Source organism: Centropristis striata, chromosome 2 (genome assembly GCF_030273125.1).
Source record: "Centropristis striata isolate RG_2023a ecotype Rhode Island chromosome 2, C.striata_1.0, whole genome shotgun sequence".
NCBI lineage: Eukaryota > Metazoa > Chordata > Actinopteri > Perciformes > Serranidae > Centropristis > Centropristis striata.
In genome coordinates this window covers 5,381,684-5,407,015 of record NC_081518.1, presented here as the reverse complement: position 1 = coordinate 5,407,015, position 25,332 = coordinate 5,381,684, and the positions used below count along the sequence as shown (strand labels likewise).

At 37.1% G+C, this 25,332-nt stretch overlaps 1 protein-coding gene and 1 long non-coding RNA gene across 7 annotated transcripts in view; one reads left to right on the top strand and one right to left on the bottom strand.

Annotated features, from left to right (window-relative positions):
- sox6 (SRY-box transcription factor 6) overlaps positions 1 to 11,510 on the top strand; it is a 150,216-nt gene extending 138,706 nt beyond the window's left edge. For all 6 annotated transcript variants that reach the window (XM_059350823.1, XM_059350842.1, XM_059350833.1 and 3 more), the window contains 3 exons: positions 3,510 to 3,683; positions 5,783 to 5,999; positions 7,340 to 11,510. In XM_059350823.1, the coding sequence (XP_059206806.1) occupies positions 3,510 to 3,683; positions 5,783 to 5,999; positions 7,340 to 7,646 (698 nt within the window). In that variant the 3' untranslated portion in view covers positions 7,647 to 11,510. The remainder of the gene's footprint in view (positions 1 to 3,509; positions 3,684 to 5,782; positions 6,000 to 7,339) is intronic.
- The window catches only part of LOC131985680 (uncharacterized), a 253,194-nt gene that overhangs the window by 110,243 nt on the left and 117,619 nt on the right, over positions 1 to 25,332 (bottom strand). The window contains exon 2 of the long non-coding RNA XR_009395667.1: positions 15,446 to 15,511. This is a non-coding gene — a long non-coding RNA (uncharacterized LOC131985680). The remainder of the gene's footprint in view (positions 1 to 15,445; positions 15,512 to 25,332) is intronic.

Sequence of the window (25,332 nt, the reverse complement as noted above, 5' to 3'; positions counted from 1 at the left end):
GGAGGAGAGGGGACGGCTGGGGCAGTGCTACCCTCTGGCTCGGTGCACGGTCGAGTCTGAGCCTGCAGCTCACAGGTGTGATAGGCTTTTGGGCCTCAATACATTCTCTCTTTATTTCTCTCCCTTTTTTCTGCTTCGACCATACCGGCTTAACCTACTCCATTTTTTATACACCCCCCCCCCCATACACACACAATCATTCTTTCTCACTGTAATTCATGCTGCTCATCTGCAGTGTTTCCAGGAGAGACAAATTAAAAGGGGATTCTCATATCGCTCTGTCACACTTGAGCTGCGGGCCTCATGAATCACAATAAATTCTATTAAGCAGCACTCCCTCTGTTTCGCTCCCTCCCCAGCTACCACCCAGGGGGCCTGGCCCTGTCACTGCTAAACATCTGTGTTTATTTACACAATCACACACCTAACTAACTGATTCCTAAATGTCCTGCACCTCCTGGAAAAAAAATGTTAATGCTCATTTGCAAAATGTCAGAGCAGTGTCATGATTTTCAATGAAAAGACAGAAACAATGTTGCAGTAAATTGCGTGGTGCAGCTTCTGGGGATTTGCTGCTAATGTGCAGGATGCCTCTGATTAAGTCATATATATTAAAGGGGATGGGGGGAAAAAAACGGCCAATTTTATCTTCCCATGAAGCCTTGCATGGTCTTTTATTACAGAAAACCACTCTCCTAACTGTGATCGTACTGTAATTAGAGATCAGAGTATAAAGTTAATATTATCTCAGGTCAAAGGTCAAACTGGATGTCTTAAGTCTGAGTCAACTTGATACCTTCATCACTTTATCCTTTACAAATCCACGACCACACCACCTGCTCCAGTACCAGTGAAAATGATGTAACACTGCTGTTGTTCATTTCAACGGCTTCCTGTAGCATCAGACAGGCACTTTTCTATGTGCCATCATCTGAGCAAAAAACCATGCCTCATCTGGTTTCCCTCCAATGAAGCAAGTCACGTGGTCGGTTTCCTGGCTAACTACGGATGTGGCACAAGCTGATGGCAGGCGCTTGTTTTGTCCCCCTCCCCGTAAGAAGCTCACCTCTGCCCGTATGCATGCACACCAGTATATAAATTGCTGAATCAGTGTCAGTGATAGAGTAATGGCACGGGAGGCATCGTAAATTACAGCAAGCGATCCCGGGGCGCAGACACTGGCTGTCGTGTCTGAGTGAGCGCTGCGCTCCTGAGCTAATGAATACCTTCATCTGGCCCCGGCAGTCAGCAGATTGCCCCGCGTTGATGGATACTGTCAGCCCTCCGCCACACCACATTTCATTGCACAATAAACATGGTTGTCAAAACCAAACAAAGTGAAATCAATTCATCCTGTACAGTGAGTGCATGCTAAATGAAATTAACGTACTGTGGGGTTCGGTGGCAGCAAAGGTAGTGTATTATTTCTGAATTCATGATGGCTTTAGGGCCCATAGCATTCCAGGAGGCAAAAGCAAACAGAGAACTAGAGATGGCACTCGTAGAGTTTTAGAAAGTGTCAATGAAAGTGACAAACACCTCTTAAATCTTCTGATTTATTTACTCACTTTCGTGCATCTCGTATGTGTAAGTATGTATATTTCTATGAATTTATTAGGAGGCTGTGTAGGCCATGTAAAGTGAGACACTAAGCAAAGGTAAGCGTTTTTTTCAGATTACGCTTTCTCTATAGCCATCCTGACAAAGATGATTATATGAAATAAAAATAAAAAAATATATAAAATAGGGAGTAATAGTCTCTGAAAGTCTCTAGTCAAAATGTATATTGTTCTGTTTGATGAAAAAAATTTATTCTAGGATTTTAAAATAATTATAATAATGGTAATATATTGATTTCAACCATTATTTTAGAGATATTAAAATAAAGAGGTCCTTTTTCCCCTGAAAATTTAGCCTTATTCATATATTTATTTATCTAATATATATTCCGCCCCCCCCCCTTTTCTCTAATTTATATTTGCTAAATATATAAATATGAAAATCTTAATTATAGGACTGTGACTTTTGACTTCCACTGGCCAGAACTATATGACAATAAGAGTCCTTTGTGCAGCCAGTAGTGCAAAGTCACAATGTGAAAACACATTTTTCCAAGTGTCTGTGGATCATAAATGTGACTATTTGACTGTTTAACATGAGGTGGTGAAAATCGATTTTTGGGGCCTTTGTACTGAGAGAAACAGGTTTTCTAGTGGGCAGCGGGACCTCAAACAGAAACCAAACTTCCACCACACCTCCAGGTCTATTATACTGGAGGTGGCTGTGTATGTGTGTGTACAGAATACATGTGTGTGTGTGTGTGTGTGTACATATATTGCCTTTTCACCACTTGTCTCCTATAATACTTCTGAAAAGAAGTCACGCTTCTGCAAAGTGAAGACACTCTGAAAATGGTGCAGCAGCATCTTCAGTGATTAGAGCAAAGCGAGGTTTCTGTGGATTTGGAATTAATGCCTCTGCACAGCCCTCCATTACTCATTAAGAGTTTGATTTTGTTTATCAACTGAAATAATAATAGAAATCAAACCCCAGGTAACGTGTGCCAAGGCTGCAAGTGGAATGGTCTAATGAGAAGGCTTCACATGTGGATGATGAAATATGCATGAGTCATCCCAAGCTTTCTTTTCCAGATTTGAGATCATTAAAGATGTATCGTAGCATATGGAAGGCTTTTTTTGTCTTATTTTTCAAGCCTTGTTTATCAACATGTTTTTGTTTGTTTAAATATTCATACTGCTTTTATTTAATTCTTTCACATCTTACATATAAAAGGAAGCAAATGCGCATGCAAACAGAAATCATTATCAGCCTGATGTACAGTTTAATACTGAGAGAAACTCTCTTATGCTGATTGTGAATGCCCTGATTGAGAAACAGCACTTTGCAGAATCGGCACAGTCTCTCATCGCAAATGTGGAGAGGAAGAGAGTGAAAAAAAAAGAAGGAATGAAAAGAGAGTAGAGCAACGGAGAGGAAAGGCTGAATTTATTTGTGCATATATATGTTAAATGTACTTTTCTATAGAAGCTGCTTCAAGTCCTATATCTGTTATTTATGATGACATTCTAGCACTTTTTATGGACACCATGTATGTGGAATAGAAATGTATGTGTCTGACTTAAGTGTGAACACTAACTGCCATTGAAGTCCAAGGTCTTCCTCTTTTGGTTTTGGATAGACCTGAGTGTAAGTTAAAGAGCCCCTTAAACTGACATTGTATTCACTTTTATAGCACATAAAATATAAGCCTGTCAAGGCAGGTATTCCACTCAATATAAAGTCTCCACCCTTTAAGAGGGTCTGCAGCCCAGCTCTCATCTGAAACAATGGTTATGATGATGACAGTAGATGAAGGAGAGTTTAAACACGGCTCGTCATTTAATCAATGTCAAAAGCCGCTCTCTCTTCCTGTTGCTGCTCTGTTCCAGGGTCCAAGGAGGTAAATGGCTCTGCAGATAAACCTCAACTGTATAATTGTTGGCCAACAGGAGGCGCTGGATCGACCGAGGCGCGGGTGTTCAGGGAAGCCAGAGGAAGGAATAACAACGAGCCCCACATTAAAAGGCCAATGAATGCATTCATGGTGTGGGCAAAGGACGAGCGGCGCAAGATCCTCCAGGCCTTCCCCGACATGCACAACTCCAACATAAGCAAGATTTTGGGTAAGACCTTTCAAACCAAATACAAGTCACTCCAGCAAATATTTCAAGGTAGCACTGCCAAACGACTTTTGTAGCGTCACCAGTAGGGCAGAGAAAAAAATCTTTCAACAGTTCAGTTCTTTATTATCCCTGCTAAATAAATTACTATCACTTAAGTCACTGGCAAAGGAAATAACAACAATATATTTTCATGTACCCAACAGTGCTCTTTATTATCCATTTAGCATAATAATAATACCTTTATTTATACAGCACCTTTAAAAACTGCGTTCACAAAGTGCTTTGACAGAACAAGCATGAATTAAACGCATGCAAACATAAGAAACCAACAACGAAGGAGAAAAAATACTACACAAAATAAAAAGACCAACATCACGAGAATGCAAGTCTGTAAAAATGTGTTTTGAGAAGTGACATAAAAGAATTCACTGATTCAGCGAGCCTTAGGTTCTCAGGCAGGGCGTTGCAGAGTCGAGGGGCCCTGATGGCAAATATCACCTTTAATTTTGAGTCTCGACTTTGGAACCGCCATAAGGGACCCGCCCGAGGACCTGAGGCTGCAGGCTGGCTCATAAGGTGTCAATATCTCTGAAATGTAACTAGGAGCCAGCCCGACGTGCTTTAAAAGTGATCAGTAAAATCTTAAAATCAATTCTAAAACGAACAGGGAGCCAGTGAAGAGAAGCTAAAATCGGAGTAATGTGCTGTCGTCTGTTAAAACCAGTAAGAAGCCGAACATCTTCCATTCTTGCCTCTGTACCTCTAACCTCCAGCTGAACAGAAGCACTTAACTCTTTCCCTGTAGACAATAGTGATTGCAGCATTTATAGCTCATGGTTGAAAACAGAAGTCCCTTCACAGCACACTGTAAAGGAGCAGAACTTCCTTAATATCTGAATGTTTTGTTCCAAATGAACCAAGCATTTTATACATTTAGATATGAGTTAATTGCTCCATGCTTAATGCTGTTGTTGATGTGACAAAGCAGCTTGCATCTGCAGGAGCAGTGTGTGTTATCTTATAGTCCACTGTGAATCAGGTCACCACAGCATACAGATGGATTTATGGCCCATCACTACCATAAGTGTTTGTCATGAAAAATGACAGAGGCTAAATGGGTCTTGTCCCCTCAGCATTGGAGTCCATACATCAGAGCTGTTAAAAGTGCTGTCACCCAGCACCTAGTAGGACACTTCACAGAGCTGCAGTATTTACTACAGCAGCTTGTTGTTCCTTACCGTTTGACATCACGCCATGTCTCTTGTCTCGGATAATTTGCGTGTGCAGGGCTATCAAGAGGCTGGTGGGGAAAGAATGATAAATCATGATTTTGCAAGAAAATGTTGGCCTTTTTTAAATACGGATTAATGTTAAAGTAAGTTTTAAACCAATGTATCTGACTCTATAAGGTTTTATCACTGATCATTATAAGGTAAGATCTTAATTGAATAACTCTACATTCACTAAAACAGTGATAAAATGCATTATAAACATACTTTAAATGCCTTATAATCTGCTTAAAATATGGTATAACTACAGTTATTAACGCTCATAAATATAATAACATAATAATAACACTATAGATTTTATAATGACTAATAAGGTAGTATCAACATTCTTTATAATTGCTGGTCACACACTGACATTTTTTTGCAAGGACCATATTGTATTATCATTCTTATAATTCTCTCTTTTATTCGTGCATTATAATCACTAAAATAATAAATTATCATAGTGATTACAAGTTTCTCTAAGTGGTCATTGTGTCCTGTAGGTAAAGTGATTAAATTAATAAGGTATAGGCAGAAATAATATATTATAAGCTAGTTATAAATCACTATAAGTGGTCATTTTTGTGCTTTTATTAAAGTGAAAAAATATGTTGCAAAAAATGTAAATTAAAATAATTTAAGAAGTCATCAAATCAAATTAAAAGACTCACTTGCCTCAACTTATAAATACCTGAAACAATTGAACCTTATATAAGTCACGATATAATTATTTCTAATGTGTTATGATAATTGTTATAAAGCATTATAGGTATATTTATGAGTATGTTTTTTTCAAACACTGACATCTAATTCGACTATGTTGTGCAGGTTCTCGGTGGAAGTCCATGACTAACCAGGACAAGCAGCCATACTACGAGGAGCAGGCCCGTCTGAGTAAGCAACACCTAGAGAAGTACCCAAACTACAAGTACAAGCCCCGGCCTAAGAGGACCTGCATCATCGACGGAAAAAAACTCCGTATTGGAGAGTACAAGCAGATGATGCGCTCACGGCGACAAGAGATGAGGCAGTTCTTCACTGTGGGGTAGGTACGCAGTCACAAAGCCCACTGGACTGTAAACCTTTTGACTTTAACTTCTTCTCACACACTGAAAGCACCATAGGGGTGCAAGAAAACATTGATACACTTGAGAATCACAATATCATGTATGGTTTTTTCAGAGCACTGTGTTCATTTTTTATGCATAGTTTACATGCAAAGATGCTGTATCATGATACCCATCGTATCTCCAGATTCTTACCAATAAACAGCCCTAAAGCACCCTTTCCAAAAGTGCCTGTTGAATTAACCTCTGCTGTATTGGTTTTTAAGTCAAGGGTCTGACATGCACTTTAAAAAATAAAGTGTTTTTTCAATAGCTGTGATTTAATAATTTTAGACAATAGCAGTCTGCCAATGGAGCATGAAGTGCAGACATTATTACAGGATATAAGCTTTAAGTATAGACTTACAGAAGCCTGGAGGGCAGCAGTCTGAAGCTTAACACTTTAATTTACTGTGTGTGGTTAGCAGGAGAACCCTTCTCCAGGTGTTCCCATGTCAGTCATAAGCTTCAACGGCTGGAGTATCAATCATGCAGCGCAACAGAAGACAAGAGCAGCGCTAACCACGTATTGGTTTTATGTCACCAATAAACTGGGTAGTGTTTCTGAACGGCTCAAGACGGGAGCTGTCAGGAGAACCTCTCTTTTTCCCAAATCATTTTCACAGAGCTGCTGGCTTAAAGCGCGCTGCTGTGGGAAACCCCTAATCCAACCATCTCAAGTTAAGAGCTGCAACAAAAGAAAATATTCATACTTTTTTTCATTTTTTTTAAAATAGCCAAAGCAGCACTCTCTTTCAGAAACACTTTCGGCATTCTTTCCATCCGTTTTTGACTTTTTATTTATTTTTATTAACCATTAATAGGGCACTCATTGAAATACTTGCAAATTCCAAATTTCAACCCTAGAGAATATTGGAGGATATTAGATACAGCCAGAATGTGGACTGTGGAATGTGTAGAGGGGGGTAATATTTTGAGAAAAAAGTTCACGAGATTAAAGTGGCAAATCTACAAGAAAAAATGCGCAGATTTATGAGATTTAAAGTGGTGAATCTGCGAGAAAAAATTGCTTTTTCCCCACTTTTTTCTCGTAAATCTGTGACTTTTTTCACTCTTCTTTGCCACTTTAAATCTCTTAAAATCGGCAACTTTTTTTCTTGTCGATTTGCTTCTTTAATCTAGTAAATTTGCAACTTTTTTCTCGAAATATTACCATTTTGGATATCCACTGAATTACCAAATAAGGTTCTTCGCCGGATAAAAAAGGTTAAAAGAAAGTTTGGTTAATTTTTCCTTTTTTTTTTTCTCCGACATCCAGACAACCGCCACAGATTCCCATCACCACCAGCGCCAGTATGGTCTATCCCGGGGCCATCTCCATGGCGACCACCACACCCTCACCTCAGATGACATCAGAGTGCTCGAGTGCCTCGGCGAGTCCCGATCCATCCATTCCCGTCATTCAGAGCACCTACAACATGAAGCTAGAGCCCAACACCATGGCGAACAACAATGTGCCGGTCAATGGCGAGGATGAGATGGACATGTACGAGGATTTCGAGGACGAGCCCAAATCAGACTATAGTAGTGAAAATGACACACAAGAGCCAGTCAGCGCCAACTGAGACCTCTTTAACGGAAAGAGGACAAAACATTCATACAGGAGGATGCCCAGAGGGCTGGTCTGATCTGAGGGGACGAACGAGCAAAAGAATATAAAAACGACACCACAATGGTTTAAAAATGTAAAAAAAAAACTTAAAAATAAATAATGTATCATTAAGAGCCAGCATGCAGATGTGGCTTCATCAGAATCAAAAAGCTATTTGGTCTTAAGTGTTTCTTCAAGTGTGTGAAGCAGTTTGGTTGTGGTAATTTAGATTTTTTTTTTTTTTTTTATCTCATTGTTTATTTTTTCATTGTGATCATGGACATTTACACAATTAGGTCATTGCCTAGAACAAAAGCCGGAACTTGAAATTGAACATTTGATATGAACCTATAATTCTTACAGTCATTTACCTTGTTTTCCTCTTCAATTAGATGATTTTGATATATTGCATAACTGTTCAAGATGGGGATAATATTCTCACTCAGGTATAGTGTGCCAGCCAACAGCTTGTGAATGTTTTTAATCAATAATTAATTATTACCAGAACAAAATATCTCAAAATTCATATGGAGCGATTCCAACGTATTACAGAGGGAAATTACACATTATTATTATTATATTAATTATTATTATTATTATTATTTGTGGGGTTTTTATTTGTGTTGTTGTTATTACACAAACTGCATAATTTAGTGCAGAAGTGCCAAACATTTCAAGTTGTTTCTAAAATCTGTAAAGTCTTTTGGGAGAGGCTTCTTGAGTCTTGGACAATCTCTTGATCTCTTAATACAGCTTCATTATCCAGTCTTTTTTTAATTTACCCTAACAGAATAAACAAATGAAACTCAGGAACTTGGAGGCAGCAGGCTCTGCAGGAGGTTACAGTATGTGACATCTTTGGGTGGTAGCTTGTGATGCTAGCTGTCCTCCAGGGAGCCCAATGCAGTGATCATCAATGAAAGCGGCCAGCCCTTTCATTTCCTCCTCCCAGTCCACACAGAGCACAGTGGCGTCCTTAACTCATTTCCAGCTCTGCAACCCAGTCTGAATCACCAAGTTCTTAATCAGAGTGATTGTAATCAGGCCAGAATGCTAAAGGGCCAAAGGCCTCCAATCTGTGGGATTGGAACAGCAGTGAAAGGCAGCTTTGGGGGCATTACAATCTCAAATTGATGTTGTACAATGTGTAACTACAGTATGTTCTGTTAAACGCTTTAGCCCCATTTGGACAGCAAGTTTAAAGTCTTACGTCTTAGAACTTCATTTTTTTCCAATCTTAATTCTTTTTAGACATTGTAAATCTTAAATTGACACTAAGAAGTCTTAAAGCAGAGCACGGTCATCGGGTTGTTGCAATGAGTTGATTACTGCCGTAGTCTTAAGAGGAGTGACAGTTTATGAGGATATTTATAAACGGAGAGATAACTAAAATCTTAAATTACCTCGTCATGACGGGGGTAACTTTAAAAACACACATTTTTGCATTAGTGCACTTATACAGATCTCACTCTGTCACCCTTGAGCCTTATGTTGTTATTTTTAAATAATCTTATCAGCTTTTGGAATGCACTTAGAACAGGACAGCATGCAACGACTCAGAAACACAAAGTCTCTGTCTTAATTTCAGCAAAAAAAACGCTGACAAGTGGTGACCTTCTGGAGACTGCAGCTAGATAAAGCAAGGCCTTGATGTTGAGACTCAGATCCTCTTTACAGGGCAGAAGGTCTAAGTGGCTCCCCTCCCTGCCATGCCCTGCTCTGACCCCTGCCCGTGGCAACCTCAGCACCCAGGGGGCGCCATCTGGCTCAGAGAAGGGGGAAAACACCAGGGAGGGATGGGAAACAATAAAAATGGGGTGTGTGTCCCTCATTGTGCTCTCCATCAAAGTGCTGGTAGTAAGGCCTCAACAGGGCTCCCACCCTGGCCCAATCACCAGGCACTGGCGAGCAGATGGAACAAGTACATCAAGCTGTGGGGGATTATTAAAATGACTGACGACTGGGTATCATCTGAAATACAGCATTATTAATGCATGAGTCCAGCTATTCCCCTCCCTTGCCCTTGAACCTGTCCATTTCAGAAAGAGCACAGAGCTTTTTTGAAGGATCTGAATGGCTGGTCACTGTATTTAACTGGTCAACATCCCCACTGCTGGTCACTGCATTTTCCTCCTCGCTCTAATTGGTACAGATGGCTCTATATATCACTTACACGCTCATATTTTCTGGACTCTTATTGTCGATATCAATGCTGGCGTGTTTCTACTTTTTCCAAGCATTTTTATTAAGTCCTGTAGGGTTTTTTTTTTTTAACCGTGCCATTCATAATTTTTTTTCTCCATCACATCTTTTCTACATTGTTCTCATTTTGAGGTACAAAACATTTTGAAAAAGGATGCTCTCCTACAAACAAACCCAAGTGGATTTCCCTCCAAGTCAACCTGTTTGGTATTTTTAAGCTGTTTGCTCCTGTTTGCTGGTGGTTAGATTGATTTGTATGTGATTGTAAATATTTTCATGACCACGCCACACTGCTTTAGTTGGCTGGTAGTTAAAAAGGACTCTTCACGGAACTGAAACTTGACTGTGCTTATATAGCAAGAAAAAAAAAGGAAGAAAATGACAAAAAAAAGAAGAGAAAAAAATGACAAGAACTCACGAGGAGACGATGTTTCATAAGTGTTATAAGCACTGGATATAAATTGTATTTTTATCAATTCTGATTAATGTGAAGCTGTTTGAGGAAAAAAAAACACCATGAATGAACAAAATTCCCCAGTTGGACTCAAGTGGGTTTGCTCTCACAGTTGCCAGATTTGAGTCTTTTTTTTTTTGTCTACTTATTTTGTTTATTTATGCAAAGACTCATGTGATGAATGAACACTTTGTTTAAGCTTCAGGGCTGCCTAGGGGAGAGACTCAGCACAAGAAAGTGAGCAGAAAATTCAACAGCAGGCTCAGTTAGCCGTCAAACACCAGATTTCAGACTTCAGTGCATTGTATATTGTATTTGAAACTGTAGAGTATCAACATATTGTATTTATTATTAGCCAATGCTGGCTCTAAAATTGTCAGTAAAACAACAACAACAACAACACGGACAATCAGAGAAATAGAAAAAAAAAACATGTTTGATGAATTGGAGCTAAAAAAAATGGTTTTCAGTGAATTCACCATCTCATTTAGATTTTATTGTAAATATAACATAGGAAATATATTTTTGTTCATTAGTGAAGTATAAGTTATGTATTTGGCTGTTCTATTTTATTTTTTATGTTTTTATTTTTGTACGTGGTTTCATGTTTTTAAAACCTGACAAGTCACTGTACCTCATGTAGATGCTGAATTTTTTCTGCTTATTGGAAGAGAGCAGTATTGGACCTGAGACAGAGTGAAGCACCTCACTTGCTTATGTTTTGATAATCTTCCCTGGACTATTCAAAGAACCAATCAAAAAATTTAAAGCTGTACTCATTAGACTTGTTAACAAATAAGGTACTCGTTTAAACAACAAGCACTTGATGTAGAAGAATTATTCAATAATTAGTTTCCAGTCATGATACAATCGAAGTGGTATGCTGTATATCCTCACTTGTGTTTTGTGTTTATTACAGCACTCATAGTACGTGGCAAATTTCTTACGAGGAGCTGATACCATCTGAAAAAAAAAAAATCTGCATGCATTTGGCTTGCATTCACATTACCATAAAATTAACAAAAGGTGTTTTTTTTCATGAATGATTGTTTCAAACACAAGTGATGTTTTTAGATTTTGTTTTTAATGGTGGGAGTGTGCAAATATTTATTTGTTATAATGTGGCAAAATGCACAGAGGTCGTGCATCTTCTTAGTTAATTCTCTCCTCGTCATCTTTTTTTTGTATGTTGCTGATTTTTTTTTTTTAATGTTCACGACTATCCAGCCATCTGCAAATGTAGCCCTCACAATTGTTTTCTCTTAATCCACTTGCAATGGTTTGAACGAACAACTGAAGACAAAAGCTTGTATGCTGTTTCAACATTACTTACTGTAATTTGATTTTTTTTTTTCTTTTTCTGTCTGAACTTTGTGATGTATATTGGTGGGAATGTTCTCCGTGTTAATTTAATCAGCACAATTCACTGACATGCTGGACTGACATGCTAGCTGCTGTTCAGAAGTGTAAAATTTGTTGTTCAGGGCAACATTTATAGTTGTCTTTGGTACTTTGCTTTTTAGAGTTGTCTCTCAAGCAACACTGTGTGTGGCTCTTCTATCACTGGAGCCGTTGTTTTCAAATTGCTGGCAGCCTGATACAAATTTCTGCGTAGAAATCTTTTTTTTTTTTCCTGGCAGGTACCTAGGCCCATGGCAAGTATTGTTTGGGTGTTATTAGAGAAAATGAAATACATAGTGTCTGTTGCTGCTTTAAAAAAAAAAAAGTTTATGTCTGAATATGTAAATAGTTTATCATAATATCTTGTACAGTCCAATGTAAAGTTTTTAATTCAACTTAAAAAAAAATGTTGCCATCACATTTGTGTTCACGTTCTTCTTTATACAGTACAAAAGATTGATTATTTGCTAGGGGTATTATTGCTAAAAAGAAAAAAAATGAAAATGTTATTAATTTTTTTTTTTTATGTTTGTTTTGTTTTGCTTGGCTTCAAAGTGTACACCAGCAAGTCTTTGGTTTCCATGTGCAGTATTGACGTGAGGTAAACTTAAGGTAAATAATTTTTACAGTGGTGTGTGTGGAGAGCAGTCTCCTCGGCTTTGGTAGTATTAATACACTATATCCAGTAAAAACAAACCAATGAGTGACACACATTTAGGTGCATCTAAGCACCACAGAAATGTGTATACTGTATATGATTAAATTATCCCCACAGGATCAATTCAGGCATATTATAATGTAACACCATTTTCTGTATGTCTCAGTCCATTGTAACAAAGCAACAGTGGGATGAATAACTGCCTGTTTAAGCTCATTTACCTCAAGAATTTCCTCCTTTTCTGTAAAACAGACAGAAATTGTGTTACAGAAAACTTCTCCCATCACTCCATCTTTTGTACTGCTGTTGACACTTACAAATTAAAGAGACATTTTGTTTTAATATTTGAGTATGGTGTTTTTCTGCAATGTGAGAAAAGTATAAATCAAATGGTGTCGACTACATTTTTGAGATTTTTTCCTTATCACACATGGTGCCTAAAAGCCTATTAGTCAGTATTATAAATCTTTACTGTTTCCATTCTTCATCAGCTTAGTGTTAAAAAAATATATTAATTCTGACATTATTAAAACTTTTGTGTAATCATAATGATATTACAGGAAGTTATTCATAGATTTACATGCCAGTGAGTCAATATATCAATAATTGTCTATAAGCAAACATTAGATAAACATTGCAAATATTTATTGTAATTAAGTGTTAATTAAAACAATATACTTTAACATTTAAACATTTTTTTTTTAATACCTTATAATTGATAAGTTTAGAAATGGTTTTCTAGATTGTACCATAATACAAGGTCATATAAAATATAATATAATATAATATAATAGTAATGCAAATCTTCCTGGAGGGCTAGACACACTGAATTTAATTAAATTCTGAATAGAACGTTGTTGCTTTTCTCATTAATTCCCTTTGACCTGTTTATGATGTCATCGCATCATGACGGAGACCACCTGCGTAAGATATTTTGTGCCACGTTTCCATGGACAGATGATTTACATGTTACAGCACACTGATGTGAATCATGAATATTTTACTTTAACATCAGTAAAACAACAATATGTCCCCTTTACCAAAGCTCTCTGTTTTCCTGCAGCTCGCTGATGCAGCAAAATACAACAAAAAAATGGTTGTATAAATTACTGTAAAACACAGAAATCGGGCATAAAATTAAAAATTATTTATCACCGTAGAAGACACTTTTAATTACTGTAAATCAAAGAACAGCACAAATTTTTCACTTTTACTTTTATTGTAGAAAACACAGTTTTGCTGTAAAAATATAACAATTTCATGTAAAATTAATGGAGAAATACCATGATGTGTGAATGAATGACACAATTACCCTGAAAATAACGGGAATATTCAGTCTAAAATACAGTTTTTGCTGATATTTACATTTAAATTTACAGTAGAAAACCCACTCACTGAAATTTGTGCGGTTAAGTTCTGGCAACCACAGCTGCCGTTTTTTTACTGTAAATTAAACAGATTATTTTTTACAGTGTATTTTAACGTATGGGAGGCCGAGGCTCCAGTAGTTACTGCGCTTTCAAGGAGTGCGCTACTTCAGGTACTGGCGAACGTAGGAAATATGAGCTTCAGTCATCCAGGTGCATGAGTTTGAGGGCTTATCGGAGGCCTATCGGGCTGAAAGTGACTCCCCAGTGGGATTAACACATTTTATAATCTAAAATATGTTCTAGAAGCAAACTCTTTTTAAGGAATAACAGTTCGTAGAATGCATGCATAGCGTAAGCGAGAGTGCAGTTGACAAAGTGATAAAAAGGAAGAGAGAGTTAAAAGTTAGAGGTAACATAATAGCTGTGAATGTAGCAGTGTTAAGTTTAGGCTGTTTGTCAGTGAATAAGTAAAACAACTGATAAAGTTTCCATGGCTTGCTTGCCACCTGCTGGTTAAAGTGAAGGGAATAAGCCTCGAAGTTAGCATCAACTTCAGCCCAGGCTAACTCAAGGTGGACTGACCTTTAAGGCAGACCACTTATTCTCAATTTGGTGACAAGCCTCTCCTTTAAGTTCTACTCACTCACCCACTTCACAAAAAAAGACACAGACACCTGGCTGCCGGGCCAAACAACTTATCTGGCAATAACCCTGAAACCTATGAAAAAAGGATTTTATACCTCGCGAAAACAATCACAGCGAAAGAGGAAGCAGTAAAATAGAAATAGAAAATAATACCTACGAAAATAAATACACTGCAATAAGTAAATATAACTGTGAACCAGAAGGCACAGTTTTAACAATATAAATGTCTGCCGTTAGAGAGGACCTCTAGTGGCCGCAGTAAATATGACAGGAGGGAAGGAGGAACTGCTATGGTGCAGCATAAATACCGAAAAGGGGTGATGGATAGGTAAAACAAACCTCAGACCTTTTGACCCAAGAGAACAGTGTTAACATACCATTTGATACAAAAATTAAGGATTTTACTTAACCTATAAATTATCTTCTGCACATAGATAAATCACCTTCATAACCGTTTCCAGAAGTTTTTTATGGAAGTAGTTATTTTACCCAAAACCCTTTTCTTTTTTCCTAACCTTATCCAAGTACTTTTGTTGCCTAAACCTGACCAAGTAGTTCCGATTAACATAAACGATGTGTTTATGGCCCAAGACTATTAAAGATTACATATTAATTTTCACTTTCCTTAACACTGAAAGACAGGCCATTTGTGCTGCATTAATGTCGTGAACAATCTGAAAAATTACTTTCCGATCAATTTTCATTTGTCTTTGTTGTCACACCAATAATGGGAACAGCACAAAATGAAATATATCTTCTTTGTGACACTCATGTTTCCACATTACCACTTAAAGCTTGTGAATGCACCATTGGTCAAGGCTGTTCAGTGCCTTTCTCATTCTATATTGAAATGGAGCACGCCTTTGTTGTTGTCAAGTCAGCAGAAACACTTTAAAAACATTACCACTTTAACTCAAAACTTAACTTTGCCATGTGTCAAGTATGATTTAAGGTATGATTTAGTCGAGGATCCTCCTTGATTTTGCCTTCAGGTAAGACAGAATGTGCAGTTTGGCAGTTTGAAGCAGGAGGTATTTACTCACCAGCCGCTCACTGTGGTCTGGTTCCTTTGGAGAGAAGAAGCACACGTCCGAAGGATCCTTGACCTCCTGAAAGCAGACATTCAGAGGTAAAGGCTCAGTGTGTGTGTTGCTTATTGAGACAGGTATGTGTGTGTGTGCCAGAGGTCATCTTGAGAGTTGTAAGCCCAGACTATGTCCATCATTCTTCTCTGGACCACTGCCATCTATTGCTCATTATCATCATAATTATTATGAGTTCTACACCCTGCTTCCCTTGTAAATAATGTCTTTCGTGATGCAAGGGGTAAAACATTTCTAACAACATTTGAATCAGTGTTATTACAAGTCAGCAAACAATTTACTGATTTACTGGTCTTCTAGCTCTGTACTAGAAAAAGGAAATCAATAAAAAAAACAAAGCGTCTCTGGATTTAAAGTCTTTTTAACCATTTGGGGAAATTGTTTAAATTGTTGCCCTCATCAATCACTTTGTCTTTTACCATTGTACTGCACGCTGCCTTCCCAGGAGCATATGAAAGCTCTGGTTTAACTGCAGCGTCTGTAATAGATGTCTGTGTAAGCGCTCTGCAGCAGTAGATGGAAAACTAGACTTATACCTCTGCACAATAAATCTCATAGTAATTTTCCAAGGCTGCATGACAACTAATGGCATGGAGAAAAGCTCTGTGCTTTGTGTATTTGTCTTTGCATTATTGTGCGAGTGAGTGCATGAAATTATAACACTGCTGAGCTGGTGATATGTGACACATTTTTTTCATCTTCTTTGAGCTGCTTTTCGCTTCGTATTGTAGCCGCAGATTTGTGTGTGAACCGAAGAAGAGGTCGGGTGAATAATTGGGGGCCTGGTGAGCTATGGGGAGCAATACTGCTGTTTGTAAGTGGCCTGTTTGGATGAACTGTCACTGTTGTACAAAGATGTGTATGTTTGAACAGCGGATAATAATTAATACAGCAATGCTGTCGTGTAGCGGCAGGGCTGCTATTTCACAACTCTGATGACTAAACACCGGTGGGAAGGGGAGCAGCGAGGGGCGCCTGGAACAATATTTTACTCATTTGGATCTGCTCAATGCTACAGCCGCTGCACCCAGTGAATCTGTCAGACAGCACCATTTCCCCAAGAACAGCTGCTATTTATCTGATTTTCTCATTAGAGTTGACTCATGACTTCATTGTACTGGCTTTGGCAGGGGTACTGCAGCGCCTAGGTATGGCTCTTTAAAACAGCTGAGACTGGCTCTCCTGGTGTTACTGGATGTAGGAACATGTAACACCTGTCTGTCTATGTTCTCTTTCCTGCTTTTCAGCCATCAGTTAAAATGACGTTAAATAACATTTTTTCCCTGTTTCGACGCTCAAAGAAAAACACCTTTCAACCAGATGATTAGTATCCTTTACATTCATGTAACTTTTAAGCTTATTTCTATTTCAGGTGAGAAAAGAATCGGATCTCAGGAGTCCTCTAACATGTACACAAGAACAGTATGTAAGAACAGCCCAGACCCTTAGCAATGTTTTAATCCTTGGAGGTGAAGGACTTAGGAAATCTTGCTAATTTCACAGATGGTTTAAAATAGATTAGTGTGGAGTAGCAGCTCCCGGAGAAGGGCTGACCCACCAGGCTCCCTGTGCAGCTGCCAGAACCCTGCGCCTCATGCTCAGAAGTGCCTTCCAAAAGTCCTGCAAGGTTAAACTCAAACTTAAGCATCCCGAAATGCCATCCTTGTTGTTAGCTTTATTGCATTTTAATGACCTTTACCTTTCTTTTGTTCTGCATCAACAATAGTTCATTTTTATGTTAATTGGTGAATATTTTTATTCCTTTACTTTCTAGGAAGACATTTAAGGCCCTTTTCAACTTCTGATCCCAGTATTAGAAATTATATTCCTTTGCTATTTCACAAGTCTTTGTTTCGTTAATTAGTCTATTTTCTCTTTTGAAATGTATGGCCTTGAGAAATATAACTTCCTGTTCTTGGCTGAAACAACACAGCACAAAGGATTTCACTTAGAAACTGATGGGTCAACTTGGTCTGGGAGACTATTCTTACTTGGTACTTTGTCCTCTGTCTCATAAGGCGTTTTGTACAATGCTTCCAAGAGCCATTTTTGTAATGGAATAAAGGAGTGAAACAGACTCTGCGTGGTATTTTGAATAGGCCAAGCCTGCTGCTAGAGCTGGGTTGTGTCCGAGTAGGCCTGACACAACTCTGGCCTGGCTGAAAAGGCCCAGCTTGGAGTTAATGTGGGAAGACAATGGCACAGGGTGAAAAACTCGACATGGTTTTGTTGGACTTGTCATTCTTTGGTGCATAGCTGTGAGGAAAGCCTAGGAACCATCTGAATGTTATTTGTGCTTTTTTGACCCATATCTGGGACAGCTTTCACAAAGCCCTTGTGAGAGGGTTGAAACAATGGAGAGGCGCTTTCAGAAGAGGGACAGGCCTCAACTCCGGCCAAACCATCTTGGAGCTGCTTCACTGGCTGACATCATGGCAAAGCTATTGATAATTTTAACAATCTGAAAAGAGTAAATAACAATGACCAATCCCAATATTGGTTATTTTTACATCCTCCGAGGAGGTTATGTTTTCAGCTCGGTTTGTGTGTTTGTCTGTCAGGAGAATTACAGAAAATTTTGATTTACATGAAGCTCTGTGGAAGGGCGTAGCATGGGCGAAGAGAGAGCTCATTACGCTTTGGAACGGATCTGAATCAGGGGGCGGATTCACCAAAAAAAATCCCTTTCTTTAACATTGCAAAATTGAGCTTTTGTGCTGCATTCATGTGGTTTCTGAATAATTGGGAAAATGAGTTCCCAACTGGGAAAATTTGCAACCTCAAGTCAGAACTTGAACACACAGTCACAGAACATGACTGTGTATTAATACGTGACCGGAAAAGTTTCAGTATCACAATCATTTTTAAAAAGTGATCCATTGATTTTTAATATATGGGTCAATGACGTGATCTAACACAGTGTCAGTTGGTGTAACCAGTAATTTTTTTTCATACAAATCTGATTATATACAGGAAAATAAATGTGAACTTAAATGAGAAAAAATATACAATCCATGTTTACATTGCAACATTATGGTATATAACACATTTTACATTATTTGTCAAAACTTTAGAAAAAAATTATTGTTTTCAGAATATGTTTTGCTCAATATTGATGAGATGTGTAAATGTAGAAATACTCAGAAATATGTTATTTAAAATGAAGTAATTATATGTATAAGTCCGCTTAAATACACTGTAGGTGGCTAAAGTATTTTATATGTATCATTCTATTGTGGTTACATCATTTGACATCTTGCCAATCTTTATTTGTCACTGACCCTTATATCTAAAACATATACAGCCCCCCTAATGTTTGATACAAACAAAAAATTCATCCTCTGATCATTTTAATATATTTTTGAATGAAAATGAGGATAGCAATGCAAAAAAAAAAAACATTACCCTAAATATCATGAATTATATCACAATTGCAATCAATCTAAAATAATCGCAATTCAATATTTTTTTTCAAAACCCTAATCAGCAAATCTTCCATTTAGGTATATATAATCATATTTCACATTAAAGGTATATATCTAAAGTGTAAAGATTTTTAACAGATTTTTTAAGGACATAATAGCCCAAGATTTCAGAGGGTTAACAACTTCACTTTGTCTGATGTAATCAAGTTACTTGCAGGCAGCTTGATTACGAGATCACGTGAGATCACGTGAGATCACGTGAGATCACGTGAGATCACATGAAAATAGCAACCATGAATGAAACAGTGTCACCAAAAAACACATTTCTAAAGGTGCACAGTATCAAATTGCCCATCCCTAGACCTGATGGGGGATAGGGATGGGGGGTTTAGAATAAAATATGTCATCTATTGGAAAAATCTAAATAAAGTCTACAATAAAATGTATTAAAGGGGGTAAAAACATTCATTTTATGGATTATTTTGTCTGGAGCGCTTTGCATATTTCCTTGCTGAACTGAGATGACACTGAAGATATATTTCTGTCTATGTAAATAGATCGGATTTTCTGAGCAGTTGTTAGGAACACTGGGCTGCTAAATGAACTTTTGAAAATCCACATGGGACAATATTTCAGAAAATGTAATTTTGCATACTGTTTCACATCACTGCATCTCCTCAGTGCATTTGTCTCCCAAAGCGTTTGACTGCATTTCTGTGGGGAAGAATAAATGCGTAATGTTTTTTTAAAAGCATCTCTGCTCCCTAAGCTTTTTGAAGAATTTAACAAATAAAGGTCTCTTTCTTGGAATATGTGTTATTCTCTCAAAGCTATCACTCAGCTCTCTCATGCATATGTGAATTACACACCTTTATGAATATGTAAATGTTGCGAGAATGCCTCATTAATTAGTAATTCATGCATTTTTCACAAGCCCAATACTTTGCAAGTGTAGTCTGATGAATTATCAGCCAGAAGTTAAAAAAAGGGATTCATCATCACGTTTTCAGAGGTTTTGAGCTACATCTGTAATTTGTGTAATTCAATGAATATGATTTGCGTGGCTTTTTATGGCGGTATCGTTGCAGCTGTCTCATAATATGATCTATGGATTTCTACTTGGAATCTGCAAGTGCACTTATAATGTTAACAGGCACATTGCTCCATGTAGATGTTTGCTTACATTATTATAGTCTGGTTGAAAACTTAAAATGCCAGCGTCTCAAATTATTTTTTTTCAGTATGTTCCATGTGATATCATAACCTTGTTTTATTACAAGTTCTTATAATTTTTAAGAAAATAGACATGAAGAAAAATGATGAGATGTCAAAAGAGCATCTCATGCAACACACACTGTAGCAAAGTGAAGTCAATCAGGAAGCCTTACAGAAGCATCTGCACAGAGGTTTGCATATTTTTTTCCAGTAAAAATGTTCCAGTACGAGAATGTTGGAGCATTAGAGATGAGGAACAGAGCAAAACACTCAAAATTATTCTTAATAATATTCTAATTTAGCATGTATGCACTTTTTGCTGCAATATTTTGGCTATGAGACAAAATTGCAACACGTATAAACCAAGAACTTGTGTATTTGTTTGTTTGTTTTAAATAAAAGATTAATATCTACATAAAAGATAAGTCAGGCCACTTTTAGAAAATGTTATTAGTAACCATTTCAAGAGCATGCAATATTTTCTTGCTCACAAACAGACCACACTAACACAAACAAAAATAGACTAAAACTTAAAGATGCACTTATCTGGCTTTTTCAGTCCTGATACTGATACCTGGACAGAATCTTGTACTGATCCGATACTAATTTAATTTAATTAATAACCTGTATGCCCCACTCTGTGTATGTGACTGTAATCAGAGTTTTATTTGTAAGGTAGCATCACACTTGACTTAAACATTGCCCATTAAGTCAGATTTATTTTAGTTTCAGACACAATCGTTTGTTTATTGTGGTTTCATTTTCTTATTGATATGTTTGGAAGAGATTGATTAATAAAGTTTTGAGCAGATATTCACGTTATCTGTCAAGAATAAATCACATTGTCACAATCATTTCATAGAAAGAGGTAAAAAAAAAATGTAATTCTAACTTTATGGGCGACTGTGTATATTTACTGAATTGTTATTTATTCTATTATTAATAAATTGTGCAGCAGCAACTTATCATTAAAATAATAAAATGATCAGACATGACAGTTCAGGTGTAAACCTTTTAAATACAGCCACAAATTGGTCAAAAATGACAAAGAAATTAAAATTCAGTGTGTATTTTACTGAACTTGGTCAAAAATGAAACAGGAATTAAAATCCCAGTATATAATGTATATCTTATAAAATCATGAAATTGACCTGACTAGAATGGTCCCATTGTTTAAGTCAGTATCAGCCCAATATCAGATAACAGCATCTGTGCATCCATACAAAAACTTACACCAAATTTCCAGTTTTCAATATAGATATTGTGCAAACTCATATCAGAATGATATGATGATATTGTTATTGATATTGTTCAGAGGCAACACGTGATCCATACCTCCACGCACCAAGTTTCTCTCTGTGTCTGCATGTGTCCACTGAGGTGTGTGCATCTTGTTTAATCTTGATATTCGCTTGAATTAAATACACTACCTGTGTAGGAGTACTGTCTTGGGGTTTTCCTGGACATGTGGCTTTTAAATGAGCCCTCCTGTTAAATCATTACCATGTTCAGGAGAGCAGCACACCCACCGAGAGTGAGTGCAGATACAGTATATCAGCGCGTTCTGTCCAGTGCACACTGCTGGAGCATGAATTTAACATGAAGGCGTAGGAGCAGAAGCACTTGGGGATGTTGCCTTTTCTGTTGGGGGTTCGAGTCTGCTACCTTACGGATGGAGCCACTTTGTTCCTGCGTCCCTATTGGTACACAGATATATTTATGTAAATGGAAGGAGGGGAGGCCCTTTGTTGTAAACATGAATGTACTCTGAGGAAAGGGTGCCTGGGGACTCTCAAGGAGTAAATGTGTGATGGAAGGGGGGGTTAAAAGAAACAAACAAATGTGTCATCATAATAATGTATGCCACTTTACAATTCAAGTGCAACATTAAATCATTCATCTGGATTTTATAAATAAAACTGTATTAGTTTTGAATAATGGGTTGTGGAGTGGGGGGGTGATTTAGTGGTTTTAGTCTCGCTCAATACGTATTCTGAAGTATGACGGCGTATAGACTTGACATGGAAATATAGATCATGTACTGAAAGAACCAATGGCTCATTCCCTTTCTTATACTTGTTATAAATATTGCTAAAATTAAAAATTAAAAAACAGTTTCAATCATCATTTCAATTGGGGGGATTTTACCTTTGAAATCAAATAGCTGACAAAAGAATTATTATAATAAACATATCCTGCAATTGAGCACCATCATTTTTTAAACAACTTGAAATCAATGATCACGTGTTATCTTTCACACACACAAAAAAAAAACCCACACAGAAGTAAAAAACATATAATCATATTTGAGGCTAAGATTTGACACAATTATGGGGGTGTTACAAAAAGATAATATGACAAATTGCGAAACAGATTTGCTCTCAGCAAGTAATAAGTAAAGCAATTACTTTTGAAATGAGTAATGAATAATAATCAATATATTACTACTTGACTGAGTAATGAGTCGGACGCTGGCAGGTAGCAGAAGGCTTCTGTGTGAGCCTATTGGCGTTTCCACCCTGTTGCTGTTGTTGATGGTCAGTCAAGCTCTAAATGCAGCTTCTTGCATCTCAATGTGATTTCAATTATGATTTCATGGATGAATTACCTACAGTGCTCCAGTATGTTATGAAACATGTGGGTGACTGTACCAATGACTTCATGTCCAGACCATAGGCTGATGCAAGATCCTTATCCTTCACACCACAATCAAGACATAAAGGGGCTATTTAATCACCTTAACCCTTTGATGCACAACATGGGTCTAAAGTGACCCGACTAAGTTTTTATGTTCTATATCTTTGCAATAAATTAATTTCATCATTCAGTATTGCAGGTTTTCCTCAAATAACTTGTTTTTGATCATCATACATCCTAATTTTTGTTTTCATTTCTTACTTTTTGAATAAAAACCTTTTTTTTTTTATTCACAAGGTCCTTTTTGACCCATGTTGTGCATTAGAAGGTGTTTATATGTTGTGCATTAAAGGGTTAAACCAATTCACAAATCACCAATTTAAAACCTGACAAAGAAGATGCAAATATTAACTATCCTATTGCATTAAATTGGTGTTTTTCCAATGAAAATTATTATTTGGTGGCTCTAATAAGTCTCAAATGTTAAAATATGTGATTTACCAATGTAATCTGGTGGTTCTAACAACTCTTTTAAACTTAAACCTTAAAAATAAGACGAACATAGTTACAACATGTACTCAAATTGTTCATTTAGTGAATCACTTTTTGCATCACTATGCTTCTAATGCACAAGGTCGTTTTTGATCCATGTGTGTAAACTTGATGAAATAATACAAAAACTATTTTTCTTTATAAAGTATGAAAGGAAAAATGGATATAATGATCTGTTGTAATAATAAAAAAAAGATATTCAAACACACAGCCAGCATGAAATAGCATGGGAAATGAATGCGGGTGATTTTTTGACCCATGTTGTGTATTAGAAGGTGTTTATCTGTTGTGCATCAAAGGGTTAAAGAAAGGAAACAATTAGAGAAATAAGACAGAAGGAACCCCACTGTTAAAATGAGAATATGCTATTAAAGTTTTTATGAAAGCATGTCTTCTGATTACTTGTGTTTTGCATCCAAATACTAAGACGACAGAGTGAGACGACAGTTTAAACCAGCCGTTTTCTGGAGTAAGACGAGACCTGTTAATTGCTCCTGTTGCTCAATGCTTTTACTTTTAATTCTTTAGGATTTGCTCCTCTCTATCGGGGACATTTCCTGTCTCTGTAGACACGGTGGTGGTGATGAAAAACCAACATAAGATTAAAACATGGTGTCGGAGGAATTCAACATTGTCTCGCCTGCAAATTTAACATGTTACAAATTATATTACACCAGGCTTGTCAAGCATTTGGGTTCTGATAATTACTATGCAATCATATAGATGCGAGCTGATATTAAATATTCATTTACTCGTTCCTTGAGGAATAATGGTGATGGAAAAATCTTGGAAGTTGTTTTCTATTTTTAATGATTTTTTAACAAAGCTCAAAAAAGCTGAGATGAGAGATTCATATTCTGTCTGGCTGTGACGAGATAGAAACTGTGTGTGTAGATCGGGTCGAGACGTTTGTATTAACCTAAGGAGTTAAATGTTATTCCATATATTTAAGCAAAGCAGCGGTACGTTTTTAAACCCTCCCCTCATTCACGCTCTAGCCGAAGAGATTGACATAGTAATAAACTGATGTTAATTAGACACACTTTGAAATTCTCCATTCTGCTCGTCTGCATGCCCTAGTGGAGCTGGTGGCTTATTAAATCATTTGCTGCTCTTGGGTGATCTTCTTTTGAATCTTGGCCTGACCCTCCGGGCACAATTTATTTTTATTTCAAAAAAATTTTACCAGCAAATTTTGCATTAGTTCAAGAGAATTATAAATCATTATTACACAGGCAGACACTTCAAACATTTTGTTTAAGAGCTTTCTGCTCGATGAGGCATCAAAGGAGATGTTCGCACTGATGACTGTTACACTGGCACACATCCATTCATTAGCACACTTAAGATGGCATGATCATGTTTTGTACACGGCCCACAAAACAGGATCTGCGGCATCATCTGTGGGAGCTTTTGTTTCAGACAAGAGGAGGTTCTGAGTTACTTCTGGAACTGGCATTTACAACAATACCTGTCTAAAATAGTGGCTCCATATGACAGTTAATTATGTGTTATCTTACAAGATGAACGAGGTTCCAGCACAAACTTCTGATGACGTAATGTTTTGATCAGTTTGAGGATGATCAATCAATCAAACCTCAAGTAGTGCTGCTTTCAGCACATTTTAGCAATGACATTACATTTATTATTGCAGGATTAGATGACAAACACTGGCCCAAAAATACTTTTTTCCATTAATACAATAATAATCATAACAAAAAAATATATGAGGAATGGTTTAGAATGCCTCTGTTTTTTTCAAATGTAAGTTGGAATAATTCTGTTTTCAGACACAATCTTCTGTTAATTGTAGTTTCATTTTAATTGTGATAGGTTTAAAAGAGATTGAGAACTATATCACATTGTCACAATCAATTCATGGAAAGAGGTAAAAAAAACAACAACAATTTTTTCCAACTTTATGGGCAGCCGTGTAGAACATCACTTCTGGCGCTCAAAGGAAATATTTTCTTTCAATCTCAAGTAGTGCTGGGCTGT